The sequence below is a fragment of the Crocodylus siamensis genome, chromosome 4, assembly GCF_052110815.1.
Source record: "Crocodylus siamensis isolate JL-2025a chromosome 4, ASM5211081v1, whole genome shotgun sequence".
NCBI lineage: Eukaryota > Metazoa > Chordata > Crocodylia > Crocodylidae > Crocodylus > Crocodylus siamensis.
In genome coordinates this window covers 51512401-51529642 of record NC_143398.1, presented here as the reverse complement: position 1 = coordinate 51529642, position 17242 = coordinate 51512401, and the positions used below count along the sequence as shown (strand labels likewise).

Genomic DNA, 17242 nt, shown 5'->3' with positions numbered 1-17242 from the left:
CCTTATCCTTTTCCCTTTTTTTTCCTTACTATATTAGATGCAAACAACTAGACTACTTTAATTCCCTGTTTGATCAGTATTTTGGAGAAAGAGCATTTCTTTCATATTTATTTCTGTTCCTTACTATAATAGTGTCTAGTCTGTTTCCTTTACTCTTCTGTTGTGTGACTTCTGGTCATCTGTATATGAAAAAGAATCATTTGATGTTGTTCTTGCTTTCATTTTGCATTTTAACTGGCATGGTGTAAATATTGCCATTTCAGATGTCTGTTGTAACACCTCCCAAATCTTACCTTTTTTTTTAAGTTAGGCTAAAATAAGCAGCTATGCCATTTTGATTTATTCTTCTGTTTTACTAGCTATTATGAGGTGAACAGATGTCCTAGTTAGCCTCTGGCAGAAAACCATAAATACTGGATTAAAAAGTCCTGACAAAAAGGGGCCCTGGTAAATACAACCTACAGGGAAAAAAAGCACCTGCCTTCAGTCTTTGAAAGAATACTGTTTCTGTTTTTATTAAATGCAGGCTAGTTTGTTACATTATTTGTAAGATAAGAGAATCTATTACTTTAAACAGTTTCCAAGCAAAACAATGTTATATAGTACTTGCCACATAAAGTTGTTTCCACATTGTTCCCCAGTCTCTCAAAGTACATGTCATCTCTGTGATAACCGAGTCTTCTGTTGGAATAACCATTTCAAACTGCCTGTGACATCCAGAAGAATATATGATATTACACAACATCACAAATCACATAACTATTATTAACATAATTCCTCTTTTCTACAAATGGTGATGCTTATTAATTTATATGGTGCTTTTCTTACATCATCATGACTTTCACTTGTGCAAATGTTTTACTCACCATAGGTAAATTGTGGGGTGAGTCCCTGGTTACACAAGAATTTTACCACCAACTTAGTCAGGATTTCATCTATAGTTTAACATCAAATAAGTCCTTCAAACTTGTTCATAAATATTTCCTGATAGTTAGAAGGACAACTGGCTTCTGATTCTGTGAATTTGGTGACTAAACAAATGAAATCATTCTTTCATTTTAAACTCCTCTTACAGCAATCACTCTCTAAGGTAGATCATAAGCAAGAACTTCAGGAAAACCAGAAAGGCTCTCCAGTGTGAACAGGAGGAAAGAGAGGTGTTGCAATATTTTAGATCGAGCTACAAAAAATTCTTAAAATGTATTTATTTTAATAGCAATCATCATCCTTTGTTCTTACATCATTAGATCTCAGGGAAGATGGTTAGCGTTATTACCCTTATTGGGCCTTAGAGCCTTCTTGAGAGACATCATCCAGGTAAGGAGTCATGACAGAGATGGCTATGAAAGATAATACCTGGGAAGGTGGTTAGTTGTGTTAGTCTGAAGGTAGGGCAGGGCAGCACCTCAGAAGCTAACTGGTTCAGAAAGGCATGAGCTTTCAAAGGCAACAGCTATTTCATCTGATGTTAACGTAACAGAGTGCCACTTCGTCCTATTTGCTCTCTGTCAGTAGATCTTGGAGCACTTCACAATCTCTGGCATGGTTTTTTACCTAAGCAATGTCATATTCTCTTGTTCCCTTGCCATGTTACCATGATGCAATATGCAAATATTGGGCCACAGTACATCATGGGAAATGTAGCCTTGATGGGGAACCTGGTCCACTGAGTATTGAACAGAGGCATGGCACAGCAGAATTACAAATCCCAGAGGCACCATGGCACTATGTACAAAACAATTGTTTTTTTTACAGTTTTCCAAGGGTTTGGGGGCTTTGTTTTATTTTTGTTTGTTTGTTTTTTTAAATAAAAGGTTCATCTTCTACAGGAAGCAGTTTTTTATGCATTTTCACAAAAAAATCCCATTTTGTCAAAGAACAGGAGAATTTTAACTTATTCCTACCAGGAGGGACATGACCAGATAAGTGTAAACAGCACAGCAATTCAGCACTATGGCAAGGAGTAGCCTGTTGAGCGCACAATAAGTAATTCAGTTTCACTTGACCAGCCCAGGATTTAGTGGTTCCATGATGGATGGAAGATTTTCATTACTGGTCACAAAGCTTGGACTTCAGCATTTCTTCTATTTACAACATTTTAGAAATTGGAAACTGGTACAGTTTCTAAATTCTAATTCAAACCTCAACATTACGGGCGTGGGTTTTTTAGATTTTTAACTTCACCTGAGATGATGAATACAGACTAGTAGACATCCAAAATTAAGACAAAAAATAGTTCTCAGTAATGTAAAAAATGCAACAATCAACAATAGCTAGTAGCCTATTGTATGTAGGGTGCTGTAGAGAACAACTTTAGGTAAGGCAGCCACCTCTTATTAAAGTAAGCCCGAATTAACATAAGAACTTATCAATAAATTTAAATATACAATTGTTCTCTATATATATGCTACATGACATAGGTGATTATCCCATTTCTGTCCTATACAAAATTTTAAATAAAGACACTCCAACCTTGTGCCTGAATAAAAGTTCCAAGCTGGTAAAAATTATCCATTTTAACTTTTGTGCCAGTGAGCTGAGATTTTATAGGGTTAAACACCAATGAAAAATATATCTTCTTTATTCTAGCTACAAAGCAGCCTTTTTCAACAATCTGCATGTCCTCAAATATTTGAACCAGAACTGGCACCTACCCTTTGTTCTTAACGCATGCATTTTTCAGATGAATATAGTTCGAGGGAAATATGCCCTGAAAGAAAAACATGTTAAGAAACAAACAAAAAAAATCATTAAGCTGCCTGCAATTAATAGAAAATCTTGAATTTAGGCTAACAAATTTCTCAGAAAACACTTTATACCAAATTTTTAAAAATGTCCAACGTGACACTGTTCATAATGGAAAGAGCAGCAATTGTTTAGAAAATGAAGCATAAAAATTGCATGTGATCAAAATTGCAAATATTATCAACAAATCAAATATTTGCAAAACCAAAAGTTATAGCTATTCTATATAATTCTAAATTAGAGGCTAAAATGAGTACTCCACTGTATTTACTTGCATACCAACCAACTTTTTTACTTAATCAGCACTCCCCCCCGCCAAAATTGGGGTGTGCGTCTTAAATGAGAAAATTGATTTTCTGTCTGGAAGAAGTACCCTGGTTTAATCCCTTCTCCACAGGACAGCAGCAATGGCATTACTATTTAGGCAACTGAGAGAGTCAAATGACTTATCAATCCACACGTGATGAACATCTCTCTCTTTTTTTAATGGCTTTGATGTTCCACTAATCAAGCTAACCTTTCTTATGGCAAGTTTGCTGTCAGCTAGATGCTTCTGGTCTTTCTTCTCCTTTCTCATAGTCGTGCAGATGCTTTAGCCCTTTTCAAAATCATAAATGTACCCATGGAAACAAATCTATATCAGCAGCTAGGGTTTCAGCTACTAGTTAAGCAGGAAAGGGAGGGCGAGTCAGCTGAAGATTAGGCTCTTTCCATGCATGATGCATCCATAACTCTGGAAAAATCTTTTTCGGTTCACTGCCTTCCACAAATGAGTTGTGCAACTTATTTGGGAGTGTGTTTGATTCAAGAAAATACAGTAAGTAGTATATTGCAACATAGCCTCTACATATATTTCTATTAATTACTGACAAATAATCTGTGGCTGTTGTATCTGTGGCAAAACTGATCATCTGGCACATATCTGCAGAACAAAATACTCTTACTGCACTCTGTATTTAGGACCTGCTCACTAGCAGTGTCATTCTTTCATGCTCTCTGATGGTAATGCTGCAGCGATTAAACTAGCCATCTCTTTGCATGGAGCAGTGAGATCATAAGCAGGGTAATAAGCAAATACACCCTAAGAAACACATCTTTAAAATAAAAACAAAACATAACACATTTTTTTTAGAGGACAGAATTGATAGTTAAAATATAAGCAAATTCAAATGAAAAATTTAAAAAAGAATATATATTCTCCATTGTTTAGTACAGCTGATGGTGCCTCTTGCTATAACACAGATGGCAATTAACTGGTAAGGAATTCTGACAATACTAACAGACTACTTTGCCTTTTAGGAAGGCTCATTTTCAAAGTTTAATTCAGAAAAATCACTTTAACCCTCAAGGTTTGAAAACTAGAATAGCATCCTCATTCCTCAGGGATCTTAACACAACTTCCACTAGTATAGTAATTTCTATACTATTGTTTATAGAATACTGTATGGTTTTTTTTGCAGGCCAAAAACCAACAATGAAAGTAAGTACTTGCTGAACAACAGCAGCTCATAGCCACACTTTAAGTTCAAGACTATATAAGATTATATATCAAACTGAAGTGAGATCACAGAAGCACTGACTAATTCTCAGCCTGTTTTAATACAAGAAAACTCAGAAAAAATAAGGGTCTTAAGCCTATCATCATTATTCCCATTAACCCCAAAGGATATCATATGCAGATACTGTGTTTTTGCTACAACTGATATGTAATTAGACATAATTCATTATGCACAGGGATCTAAGTCACAGTGATTTGCAGGGATTTTCACAGGCCTCTCCCTATGCATGAAGCTGATTTCACAGCCTTTTCACAATGAGCTCACCCCTCACCACTGACTTTCTCAACCAATTAGCTTCAAGGGACAGAGATGGTAGGGCGACTGCCATCTTGATTGTTCCCCTTCATGCCAGGGCTCCCCCCTGGTGGGCTGTGAAGTCAGGCCACAGTGACCATGAGGGCAACTGGCTCCACTTGGAGAGTCAGCATTTTATTTTTAGTAAGTTTTTTTTTTTGATTTCACAGAAAATGCCCAATTTAATGGTTTCATAAAATCACAATTTAAGTATGCCCCTAACTATGCACTCCTACTATTTAATTCTCATTTAAATAAATGGATGATTTAATTGAGCAAAGACTGACGGATTATGTTTAAATAGGAAATGGGAGTATGAACTGAGCCAACAGCATATTCAAGTTGGTCTCGAAGCAAAGAGGTTTGGAAAAGAGAAAAGATGGAAGAAGAGGTTTGGGATGAGTATGTAGAGAAGCCCAAGAGACTTTTGCAAATAGTTTTCTCCAGGTGGGTTTAACAAAACCCTGAACAGTAGTGGCAATGGCTCTACCTCTGGTCCTGAGCACGCAGCAGTAGCGGAGGCAGCAGTGGCAGCTCTGCCTCCAACCCAGGGCATGCTGCAGAGGCTCCAACGACTGCCCCATGCTGAATCTGGAGCTGAGGCTTGCCCTCCACCTTGGTGCAGTTCCAGTACTTTGCCTCAGCATGGAGAATGTGGTGGGAGCTGGTGCCCAGCAAGATAGGGTTATGGCATGGCAACACATGAAGTGGTCAGAGGTGATTGAGACTGTGTCAGCCCTTACTTGCTCTCCTGCTACCTATCACCATGTCCACCAGGGCCAGAGGGCCACAGATTTTGTGGCAGGCCACTCCCTCTAGATACACCTCCAGATTTCCAAACTACTATGCCTGCTAGTAGTTTTGAGAGCCAGACAGAGTTGCTCTGCAGGCCACATGCAGCCTACTGACCATGTTTAATAATTGGGGTGTGCAAAGCTTCGGTAGCCAATTCAATTTGGAGAAGATTTTGCCTGATTTGGCAGCCGAATCACTGAATCCGAATTGAATCAGAAGACCCATTAAAAGCTCTGAATCTATCTGAAGCATCTGAATCAATTCCAAAAAGCTTTGACAATTCGGAAGGCGGTCTAGCAGGGAAACAGGAACTGAGGAGAGGGAGTGTGGAGCTGGGGGGAAGACTGCTCTGATATTGACATCTGTAGCTGGCCAGTGCCTGATCTTTCCCTGAGTTCCCTTCCAGTCACACTGCTCTGGGGGAAGGACGTAGAAACAGCATTAAGGCTGTCTCTTGCTAATCTCTCTTCTTGGAAAGGATTGGATACACCTTACTAATTACACCTACCTAGAATCCCTCTACTTATCCCTATCCAAAACATTCCTTTCAACTTATTCTTCCCTGAAAATCCTCTTATTTGTTCTTGTTATTTCCCCCACACATACACACTTTTTAAAAAGACAGCTGTGTTTTCCCTGACAGTGTGTCATCCATCTCTGTGTAGGAAAGCACATATATTTCACACACACACTAAACACATGCAAGATATATTACACACACACACTTTCCAGCCACCAAACATTATGAAGTGTGCTGAAAAGGCAGGTGCCAGGTCTCCTGGCAGGGGAGGGAGAGGGGCTAGAGGGGGGAGAGGGTGAGCTGCAAGTTCCCTCACCCAAACATAGACGCACCTTCTTTCCTAGCAGCAATGAGTCTTCTGCTGCCAGTGGGAGCAGGGAGGTGGAAGCAGTACCTGTCCCTGCACCACCTCCACTAACACCAGAAATAGCCACCAGCCCCAGCATGAGTCTCCTCCACCCCAATTGCAGCTCCCAGCATGAGCCTCCCAATGCCAGAGGAGGAGCTGGATCTGGAAACAGAGAAGCTGAATGCCATAGCCAAGGAAGTTCTGGGGAAGGAGGGGGAATCGGAGTTTGTGTTCCACACACTTCAAAGTTCCCCTAGAGGCAGGTCTTCTTCTCTGGAAGGCACTTTGAAGGAGGTTGTGTGGGCAGGTTGTTGCACCTCTGCCTGCTGAGAAGGGGGATAAGGCAGGATCCCCAACCTCAACTCAGAATCAGGGGGAGTAGTGTAGTGTGGCATCATTTTGAGGTGGCAGATGATCCCAAGTATGCTACCTGCCAGCACTGCCAAAGGCAGATCAGCTGGGGCAAGGACGTGAAACACTTCACCATCATGGCAACACGGTTGCATCTCAGGAGGAAGCACCCACTTGCCCTTGTTCCTCCTCAACCTAACACCAGTAGAAGCATGCTCCAAAAGAAGTCCCCCTCTTGCTCTAAAGCTCCCAGCCCCCTGAAGCAGAGGCAGGCCACCCTGGACCAATGAGGGAAAGCCACAGACAAAGGGGGGGCCCATTGCAAGGGTGAGTGAGGTCACCCAGAGCATTGGGGAGATGCTTGCTCTGGATGGCCAGCCCTTCTCCTTTGTTGAATGTCCAGGGTTCAGGCGGCTCATGGTCCCATCCTACCGAATGCCTGCACACACCACTTTTAGCAGGATGGTGGTACCCTCCCTATACGAGGCATGCAGGGAGTACTTATAGGAGGAGCTGTGCAAGGCAGGGCCACAGGTAGCCTTGCATTTCACCTCAGACATCTGAAGCAGCCAGGGTGGAGATCATGCCTACCTCTCCATCACAGGGCACTGGTGTGATCAGTCAGGCCATCAGTGGACTCTCCTTCAAGCAGAGGTGATGGATGAGTCCCACATAGCAACAGAGATCATGGGGGCCATGAACCACATGTTGCAACAGTGGCTCATAGGGCAGGGTGAGCTCACCTGCGGGTTCATGGTTGTTGACAGCAGGGCCAATATGGTCAAGGTCTTCTGTGATACCAACTTTGCTGGCATCCACTGCGTAGCGCACAAGTTCTGCCTCATAGTCAGGGACATTGGAGGGGGACAGGGATGCCAGTGATGGCACCATCACTACCACTACTGGCCATCTTATTTCCAGATGCAGGAAGGTGGCAGGCTACTTCCATTGGAGCATCATGGGAGGCAAGATGTTGTGGGACAAACAGGCAGAGTGGGCATCCTGCAGCACAAAAACCTGCAGGATGTGGAGACTCAATGGAATTCCACATACCCGATGCTGAAAAGGCTGGTCAAGCAACAGAAGGCCATCCATGAGATGGCCTTGCTCAGGGAGATTGGGATTAGCAGCCCCCTTAACAAAACATTGTTGGATACCATCTCTCAGATCTTGGTGGTCCTCCAGCCATTCCTTGAATCCACTGACAGCCTCAGTGCTGGCGAGGCCCTCCTTAGCCAGGTATTCCCCATAGTGAAGGAGGTTGAGAATCAAATGGAGAAATTCCAGGGAATCAGTGTTCCTGGCTGGGGCAAGCCGCTTTCCCCAGAGGTGCAGGCACTGGTGAAGCAGCTGAAGAAGGGCATCAAGAAACAACTGGATCTGCTGAGGTTCAATACAGTCCACGCACTGGCAGGCATGTGTCACCCGAGGGGAGCATCTACAGCAGCAAAACCCTTAATCACTGGACAGAGGTGCTGGTGAACAGAGTTATGGAGACAGAAGGGGGGCGTGGAAAAGGGGGATCTACTTTCCCATGCCGGCACTCCAAGCACCAGCTAATCTCCTCCACCACAGCTGCTGCCAATGTGGGTCAAGGGTATAGCTTCAATGTTGGGGTCAAGAGGCACCAGACCCCACCATGTGGCAGGTAGTGCAGAGGTCTCGGTGACTTCCCATCTCACCGAGGTTGTGGAGCCTCTGCAATGTGACCCCTTGGCTGATGGGCAATCTGCAGCCAGATGTGGTAGGATCTGGCCACAGGTGCCTGGGAACACCTGTCCTGTCCACCGATCCATGTTCCAAGCAAGAGGATGTTCAGCATAGGTGGGGATGTTGTGACACCCCACCGCACCTCCTTAGATCCTGGTTTGGTAGAGCAGCTGGTGTTCTTGAAAGTGAACCTCCTGTTGCTGGGGTTCTCCAAGTTCCACATGCAGCTGGAGTGTATGTCACCCTCCTCACTCAGCACGTATTTCCTTTCTTAAGTTGCTTTCACAACCATTTAATGCCCCTCTCTCAAAGCCGGAGGTGGCAGTTTAGTTTTTCACCAGCCAGCAGGGGAAGAACATCTCCCTGCTGAGCTCCCATGCCAGGATGAACTTGGAGGTATGGACTGGGACTATGAGGAAGGAAGAGATCCCAGGTCCTGGGCATGACCGAAAACTGCACCCTGCCAGTGTAGGGAGGCCTGGTGGGACCGCCGGCGACACAGCAGCCCCAGAAAATGCCAGGACTGCTAACGTCCCTGGTGAAAGGTGGGTCACTACATGCACGCACAGTCCTAGCTGGGGAAAGCCATCTGCAAGGCATGGGCCACAGTGTAGGGAAGGTATGGAGCTGTGGAATGTATGTCATCCCTAGACATCAGAGACCTAAATGGGCAGCTTCCCGCCTGAGTAATATCTGAATCAGTTTTCCATCAAGGTGTGGTAGGAGAAAGAGGGGCGGGGTGGTTGGCCCAGAAACAGGTGGGCAGGCCAAGATATAACCAAAGCCAGGAAGGACCCCTGTTATAGGCTACTATCCCTGCTGCATTTATACTGCTCTGTCTTAACCCACACAAGGTAAAGTTCTTTGGGTCAGTCCAATATTTTTTATTAGACTGAGTAATTGGAGTAATATATCTTAGCAAGCTTTCGGGGTTAAAAACCTTTCATCAGGCTGAGGAAGCATCTGCAGTTGGTGTGTGCGCTCTTCCTGGATAGAATGAATACTAAAGAAGCCAGAGGCTGGGCTGCAGGCAAGAAAGCCAGTCAGTGAAAATGTAAATTGAGGCATTGGGGTGAGAGACAGTACCCTCACAATTACTGCACTCCACAACAGAACCATCACCATTCCTGGATCTTACAGCTGCACCTCCAGAAACGTTATACATCTCATCCAGTGCACCGAATGCCCTGATGGAAAATATGTAGGAGAGACCAAACAACAACTGCACACCAGAATGAATGCACACTGGACATCTATTAAGGACAAGAACACCCAATTACCAGTGGGGACACATTTCTCACAAGAAAACCACTCTCTCCAATCTCTGTCCTTATCCTCCAAGGGAATTTATAAAAGACCTTTTGTAGACAAGCCTACAAACTTCCTTTCTGAAATCTACTGTATATAAAAACTCATGGACTCGATACAGATATTGGATTTATGACACTACCACCTGCTAGACATCTGACTCCCAAGTTACCTCTACACTTTTACCTGGCTGCTACATCCCTCTCCCCCCTCCGCCCCCCCGCCCCCCCAGCCTGTCTCTCACCCCTTGCTGCCTCAATGTACATTTTCACTGACTGGCTTCATTGCCTGCAGCCCAGCCACTGGCTTATTTACTCTCCCTAGATAGAATGAATAGCACACACCAACTGCAGATGCTTCCTCAGCCTGATAAAGGGTTTTTAAACCCGAAAACTTGCTAAGATATAGTTCTCCAACTCTTCAGTTGGTCTAATAAAAGACATCAGACTGACACAAAGAACCTTCTCTGCCTATGTCCTTAGACCAACATGGCTACGACCTACACCCCTTAACATACACAAGTGATACGAGTTTTGCTTTTAACAGTTTGAGGGCCACTTTTACAGAAACACCTGCACCTATGTCCTTGAAACTTGGCAGGCTTCATGCCCTCTGCTACCGTCCCTGCTGCTTTTATCTGAATTGGCCCAAAATTGACAAAGTTATAGGTATTTCAGTGATTCCCCATTATACTGTATGGCTAAATCTCCGAATCTGCGCCAAATCTCCAAATCCAGTTCGGCTAAATTGAATCAGGACAGTGACTCAATCGCATAATCAAATCACTGTCCCTCCAAATCAGCCGAATCTGACTCGAATACTTGCCGCTTCACACAGGCCTACTTGATACCCATGGTTTACAGCACCTATTCCTCTTTTTAATTTAGTTCCTCTAACTTGAGAACTTTCACCTTTGTTGACTAAAGAAAAGAGAATTTTCCATTCTCACAATATTTCAGAGCATTTCAGAAATGTAACCCAGGTCCAGAATCACATCAATCAAAATACATAACATCAAGTGCAAGAGTATATCATCAAGCAGTGATAGTTTCATAACAGGAAACTTATTTTTACCCACAAAGTATATGATGATTTTAAAATCAATTTTGCATTTTGTACAAGAATTCAAGCTACAGTTCAAAATTGCTGGATATTTACCTTGATATTTGGATTTTTTAAGGCAAATCCTCTGTACCAACCTGTAAGGAAAAAAAGTAATTTTGCCTTTAAAAATACATAATCTGCTAGCATTTTAAAAATAGTTTAATATCCCTCTTTGGGATCAGTCTGACTACAGTCATTCTAAGTATAATCTATATAATAAAAGGCAATTTTTTAACCAGAATTTACTTCATGCTTATTTCCAGCAATATTGTAGCCTCTCTCTCTCTCTCTACAAATGACTCCAGCAATGCACTCTGCCTATTTTTTGTATTGGATGTTATTCTAGCCAAAAGGTAGAAGTGGGCTTTTATCTACTGTAATCTGTTTTATGAACAGTTATTATATGTCAAAGTCTGGGGGTATTAGCTATATAATTAAATTAAACTTCTAATACACCTGGTTCAAAATAACTAACATTGATTTAATGCATTTTATGACAAGGCTTAACCAGGACTAACTAGATTAGCAGTTTATCATCCCCACACCCATGAAAACAAAAGGTATATTATATTAAACGATGAAAAATAGCTTCAAGAAACTGACTCTCAGTAGGATATTAAAGAAATACTGCTACTGAAGAAAAGCAAGTGTATTTCCTCTATTATAGCTCTGTGCACACATTGAAATAAAGGCAGAAATATATATTTAAGGACAGTAGCATCTAGATCAAAATAAAGGCAGGTGGATGGGCCAACACTCAGGGAGATTTAGACTTGTCAACTGTAATGAAGTTTGAATGCTTCCTGCTAAATGTCAAGCTTTCCTGGAAAATATCAAGAAAGCTGAAGAAAACTCACAAAAAGACCTCCCTGCTGTTTTAATAACTATTCTTCTCCCTGGATATTAATTAAACAATGAGAGAAAACAAGAAACCCCTTGAAAATAGGAAAATATAGATGTATATTACTATAATTTTATAACTTCTATATTATAAATTAAAATGAATGGGACTTAAACATCAATATGTCAACAAGTCATTAAAATCAGTTTTAACTTATATACTCACCATCACATTTCTCCAGGATTTGAACTGTATCTCCAATCTCCAACAACAATCCATGTGGGACTGTTCCTCGAAAACTGGCTATTACTGAAAGAGATATGAAATTTCAATTAATCACACCATTTTAAAAAGGCATGCTATTAGACTTTTATACTTCAGAGGAAAACAGATTTTTAAGAAGCAGATTTAGTGTAAATTACCAAGTTGGGAATGGGGGGAAAAAAAGAGAAAAGGAGGTTTTTCTTAATGGAATACCAAACACAGGCCTAGAAAAATTATCCACTTGCTCCCTCATTAAAATAGGTCAAAAGCTTGCTTCAGAGAGAACAGCTGCTTAACCCATCAATATCTGCAGAATTTAAACTTGTATTTAAAAAAAGGTTTTCTAGACCATTTAGGTCTGAGGATATCCTTTAAAATGTGAACCCAGGGTAAACAGATGCATTTCAGACTTCCTGAATCTAACAGTCAGCACTGGTGCTCTTGCTGCTTCTTTTACTTTGCCAAACAAAATAATATATCTATAGTTACTTAATTGACACTACTGAGGACAGCAGTTTAGAACTGCTTGGGAAAACCATGAGCAGCAAGAGCAGGCATGCAAACTTTTCAAGGCAGGAGATCTAATAAGGAAGCCTGAAAAATGGTAAAGAAACCTCTTTTCCCTGCTTTCAAAATGTTCCACATATTACCTCCTGTAATACAAAGACCATCTACTTTCACAATAACACTGAACTCAAGAAAGAAAAATTAAATATTTGCCTTCCAAAAGTTGAAGACATAAGCTTCAAATTTACAAGACACTTAAACTGAGTATGATTAGAAATATGGAGATTCAAAGCAAGTTTCATACACAGCACTAGGAGCACCCACAATATTTTATGCTGTTCAAGTAGACTATGATAACAACTTTATAAGTTAAGAGACAGAAATTTGCTTTCCAGCACTGATGGTAAAATAGCGGGGCTTAATTTTATAGCTTTTATATACAGAGGGGAAAAACCAAAAAAAGTGTAATAGACAACTAAGCCAGAGCATGCTTCAGAGTTAACACTGATGTTGACAGGGCATTGTTGAAGACTACTTAGCAGGTAAATAGCAGCCACTTTGCTATGACAAAATACTACTTAACAAATAAGTCAGAGACAAAGAATCAAATATACATATGGTTAAAGAAAAGAGGAAACCTATGTATAGTAGACATGCATCATGAATGACTACTAGACCTCTCAAGGAACTGCAATAATCTAAGTGCAAGTTACATGCCCATTTTACAGTTCTTGACCACTCACAAGTCCGCCTTCCCTAAGCAAAGAATATATCCAACTAGGATAAAATATACTGTCCAACCTTGTATCCTTGCTGCACTGTTTCAAGAGCAATTAGCTGGCAACAGCCACTAGAATTTAAAATCCATTTTGAGACATCACTGGAAAGTTTTGGGTTTTGATTCTAACCCAGCAGGACAAATCCTCTTCTTGGACAGATATACCAAGTTAGAGTCTAGGAACACATTCCATTTTGATTTTATACCAATTTAAACTATAAGAACTGCTCAAAGCAACAGAGAGCAGTAAGAACTGCCCAACAGTACAGGCAATGGAGCTTTAAGGTATTTGCAAAACCAAGAGAAAACGTATTTTAGATTGGTAATTCCCTTTACTGTAATCATGATCTGCAATGCTTTTTTGCATGGAAGCTGTCAAAAATCACATACACAAATTAAATAAATTGATGCTTTGCAACTACTGGTGTGGAACACTGACACAACTAGTTGGGTACAGGCAGTCCTCAACTTACAACATTTCGAGTTGCATCCTTTCACATTCACAACCTTTAGAAATTGACACCTGGTTTCAACTTTGACGTCAGTCTTGACTTTACAATGCTTGATCCAATGCCACACCAGCAAACAAGTCCGCTGCATCGCCCATCTCCCTGGAGAACATCTGTCCAAATTTCCTTGGAAACTTTCTTTAAGAAAGCAGATAAGACTCCAGAAAAACTTGCAGGCAAGAATCCTGAGAAGACTCCAGGCAAGAACTCTTCAAAAAGTCCAACCAAGAGCCTTTTAAAAAGTCGAGCAAAGTCACCTTAAAGAAGTCCTTCCAAATCAATATGATTGCTATTTACAATATAAATATATTGATGTAGCTATATTACTCATCTGTAATTGATTTGAGTACAAAATTCTGGGTTATTTTTGGTGAAAAGAGGGTATCAGGCCTTGGTTCGGGAACCAGTCCCTCATTTATAACATTGTTTCCAATGGGAAAAATCGGTTCCATGTTACAGCGTTTTTGACTTGAGACGTGGTTTTCAGGAGCCAATTGTGTTGTAAGTCTGAGGACTGTCCGTAATTCAGGAAGCTATCTTTTCATGCACAATTCCACACAAACTGAAAAGGATTTTTTTCTAACTGACCTAAGGAAAGTAAGTGTTTCAAGTTTTAAAATTAGCACTGAATTTAAAAATGTTCTCCAAAACAGAGAGAATAGGATTATTTAGAAGTGGGTGACAATGGTATTTCATTGCATGTAATATGAACCAAATTTTGCACTTAATTATAAATACAACTCTCACTGGATTCAGTTGAAGCTGTATATATCTATGTATATCCAAAAGAAGTTAGTCTGTTTGGCCTCCAGCAATGCAGCCTTTTTCTAGAGCTTCATGACCCTTGCAAAGATGAAACTTTCAACCTTATTTCTAATAACCGCATGTTTCTACCAAATTTCTCCTCAGAACTTTAAGGCTCCCGGTCTTACTGATAAGGATCCTGTAATCATAACTTTTCCCTCACTGAACAGCCTATGAATCTAGCTCCCAAAAGGGTACGAGAACTTGCAGCATTGTAGGCTCTAGGAAAGTGTTTTAAATAAATGTAATTAATATGCTGGAGTTTTTATTTCTCCTATCTTTCTCCAGAGTGCCTGCATTTAAGAGTCTAATTTAAGTCTATTGCTACAAAATTCAAATAATGTATTTTTTGTGAGGAGGAAAGCTATTATACATATTCACAGTAAAGAATACTTTCTTAACGATAGTTATTAAGCCATAAGAAAATGTATGATCTGGATCTTTTTTCCACCTATTTCTTCCACAAGAATCTAAGGATAATGCAATCATATTGAGCAGGATGAGATTTTCAAAAAATACCTAATGGATTTAGGGATACAAGTTTCATTGAAAGACAAAGTAGGACTTTCTCCTATTACTGTTGCTTTTGAACTCCCTTTCTAGAATGACAAGTGCTACTTCATCAATAGCACTACTTAAAGAGCAGTGTACTTAGGTTTTGAAGGCTGCTAAAATAGCATCTACATGCAAAAGACTTCTGAAATAAAAGTCACAGAATGAGTGGATTCAACATAAAGACAAAAACTATAACGACATGCTGTTCTTTTTACTCGCAGCAATAAATAGCACAGACTACAACTCACTCTAAGAACCAATAGATGCCACATTTTTTTTTTAATCTGATATTGTGCATTCTTTGACACTTACGTTTTTGGAGAGGATAGTTATCGTTTTATATAAAAGCATTTTCCAAAAGAAAGTTTCAGTATTGGAAACATTCAGGAAAAGAAAGAACTACTAACACGTAATAGAGAAAAACAAGAGATCTTTTTTGGAATACAGATGGAACAGAATTGCACCTAGAAACAACTAGAGAGATTTGGCAAGGTATCAGAGATGAAAAAGAAAGCGAAATGAGGGCATTACCTGTGCTACAGAGCTAGCACAGTCACTGGATCTGCTTCCAAATTTCTGGCAGAATTTTAAGAGAGATCTTGCATCAAGGTCAGACTTAATACAACTACACTGTGTTCCTAGTAGCACCTCTTAAAAGGAACTAAAAGTGCATTCTCAGCAAAGAGGCTGAGAATTTGAAATATGGCATAAAAAACCCCACTCTATTATGCTCAGAAAAAGCAATCTTCTTTTAAAAATAGTTTAGCTTAATTCAGGGGCTTTCAACCTTTTTGGATCAGTGTACCCTGGTGGCCAAATGCATAGCAGGGGATGACATGCAGCCAGATGTCAAGCAGGGAGGGCAGGTGCGATCAAACACAGAGCAGCAACAGCTACCATGTGTGAGCTACCCCCACCTGCTATCTAGCCCGACAGTGCAGGATGGTGTGTGGTGGCACTCCATCCCTACCCACCCACACATAACCCCTAGGGCCTTCTCAAGTACCACCAGGGGTATGCATAGCCCTGGTCAATAACCCATGGCTTAATTCAATACATTTATAGTAATCTGTCAGTCATGGAGAATTGGCTACTTTTTAACTCCATGAATTTATAGTGGATATACAAAAGTGGAATATAAAGAAGTTGATAAACCAGTTGGCAGAAGAAATCTCCAGGTCGAATCCTAAAATGAGGAGAGATCACCCTCTCCCTCCAACAGGTTTATGTCAAAATGCTGCTCAATAATGGAGACAATGACATGAGACCCTTGACCAATTCATCATATAGCTTTAATATGCAAGCTTTCTTCTCCCTCCCTCTCTTCGCCACGTGTAGTCGTAAAGCAACTTTGATGTGCTCATTAATGTTCCTGCAGTAGGGGTGGTATCAAGAAGCAGAAGAGCACTAAAGATGGTTACTTTCTTTACAGTGGTGGCCCTGAGATGTTGCTAACTGCCTGGATCCTACAGCAGATGTGCATCTAGCACAAAATAGAATTTTCTGAATGGTGTCCATAGGAGTTACACAGGAGCCTGGTGTCATCTAATATTTCTGCATCAGGACAAAAGATAGGATAGCTGTGACCTTCCTTCAGGTCCCATATAGTTTAAAGCCTATGACAGGAAGAGTCACAATAAAAGGGGGACTAAGGGCAGGTCATGGAATCTATACAAACATCATCATCTGAATAAATTTCAGTACTATACGGCAAGTGACTTTTCTTTGTCCTTCAAGTATGTGCAACCACAAATACAACAGCAGTGAACTAGCAAGCAACATCCCCACAGGATGCTAGAAAAGGGGTGTTTCAGCTGAATCAGTTGTACCATGGCTGTAGTACTTGGCATCTGACCTTGCCACTGATATCAGCATATTTCAAGCAGGAAGAAAAAGTTGCCTGAGCTCTAGTACAGCAAAGTCTTTATATACAATGGGAGAGGAACACCTGTCAGCTGGTAACCAGCAATGTATTGTTATCTACTTTATTACTGTATTTTCTTGCATACAACATACATCTTTTCCCCCAAAACAGGCTGAAGAAAATTGGGGTGTGCATTATATATGAGAAATCTGGTAAGAAGTTCTACCTTACCACAGTTGTGCTCAAAGTACAGCATCCTGGCTGGACCTGGGTCACAGAGCCAAGTCATCCAGTTTACGGGGCTCTTCACAGGTCTCAAAATCTGGTGATGGGGAAGCGGTGGCAGCATTCCTTGCTGTGGCTGTGGCAGCCCTGGCAATGAATG

The 17242-nt window shown here is 41.0% G+C and overlaps 1 protein-coding gene across 2 annotated transcripts in view; it reads right to left on the bottom strand.

Moving 5' to 3' along the window:
* DOCK4 (dedicator of cytokinesis 4) overlaps window positions 1-17242 on the bottom strand; it is a 423704-nt gene that overhangs the window by 264921 nt on the left and 141541 nt on the right. For both annotated transcript variants that reach the window (XM_090042292.1, XM_090042293.1), the window contains exons 2-5: window positions 11802-11885; window positions 10790-10830; window positions 2655-2710; window positions 611-707 (exon numbers count right to left, since the gene is read on the bottom strand). In XM_090042292.1, the coding sequence (XP_089898418.1) occupies window positions 611-707; window positions 2655-2710; window positions 10790-10830; window positions 11802-11885 (278 nt within the window). The remainder of the gene's footprint in view (window positions 1-610; window positions 708-2654; window positions 2711-10789; window positions 10831-11801; window positions 11886-17242) is intronic.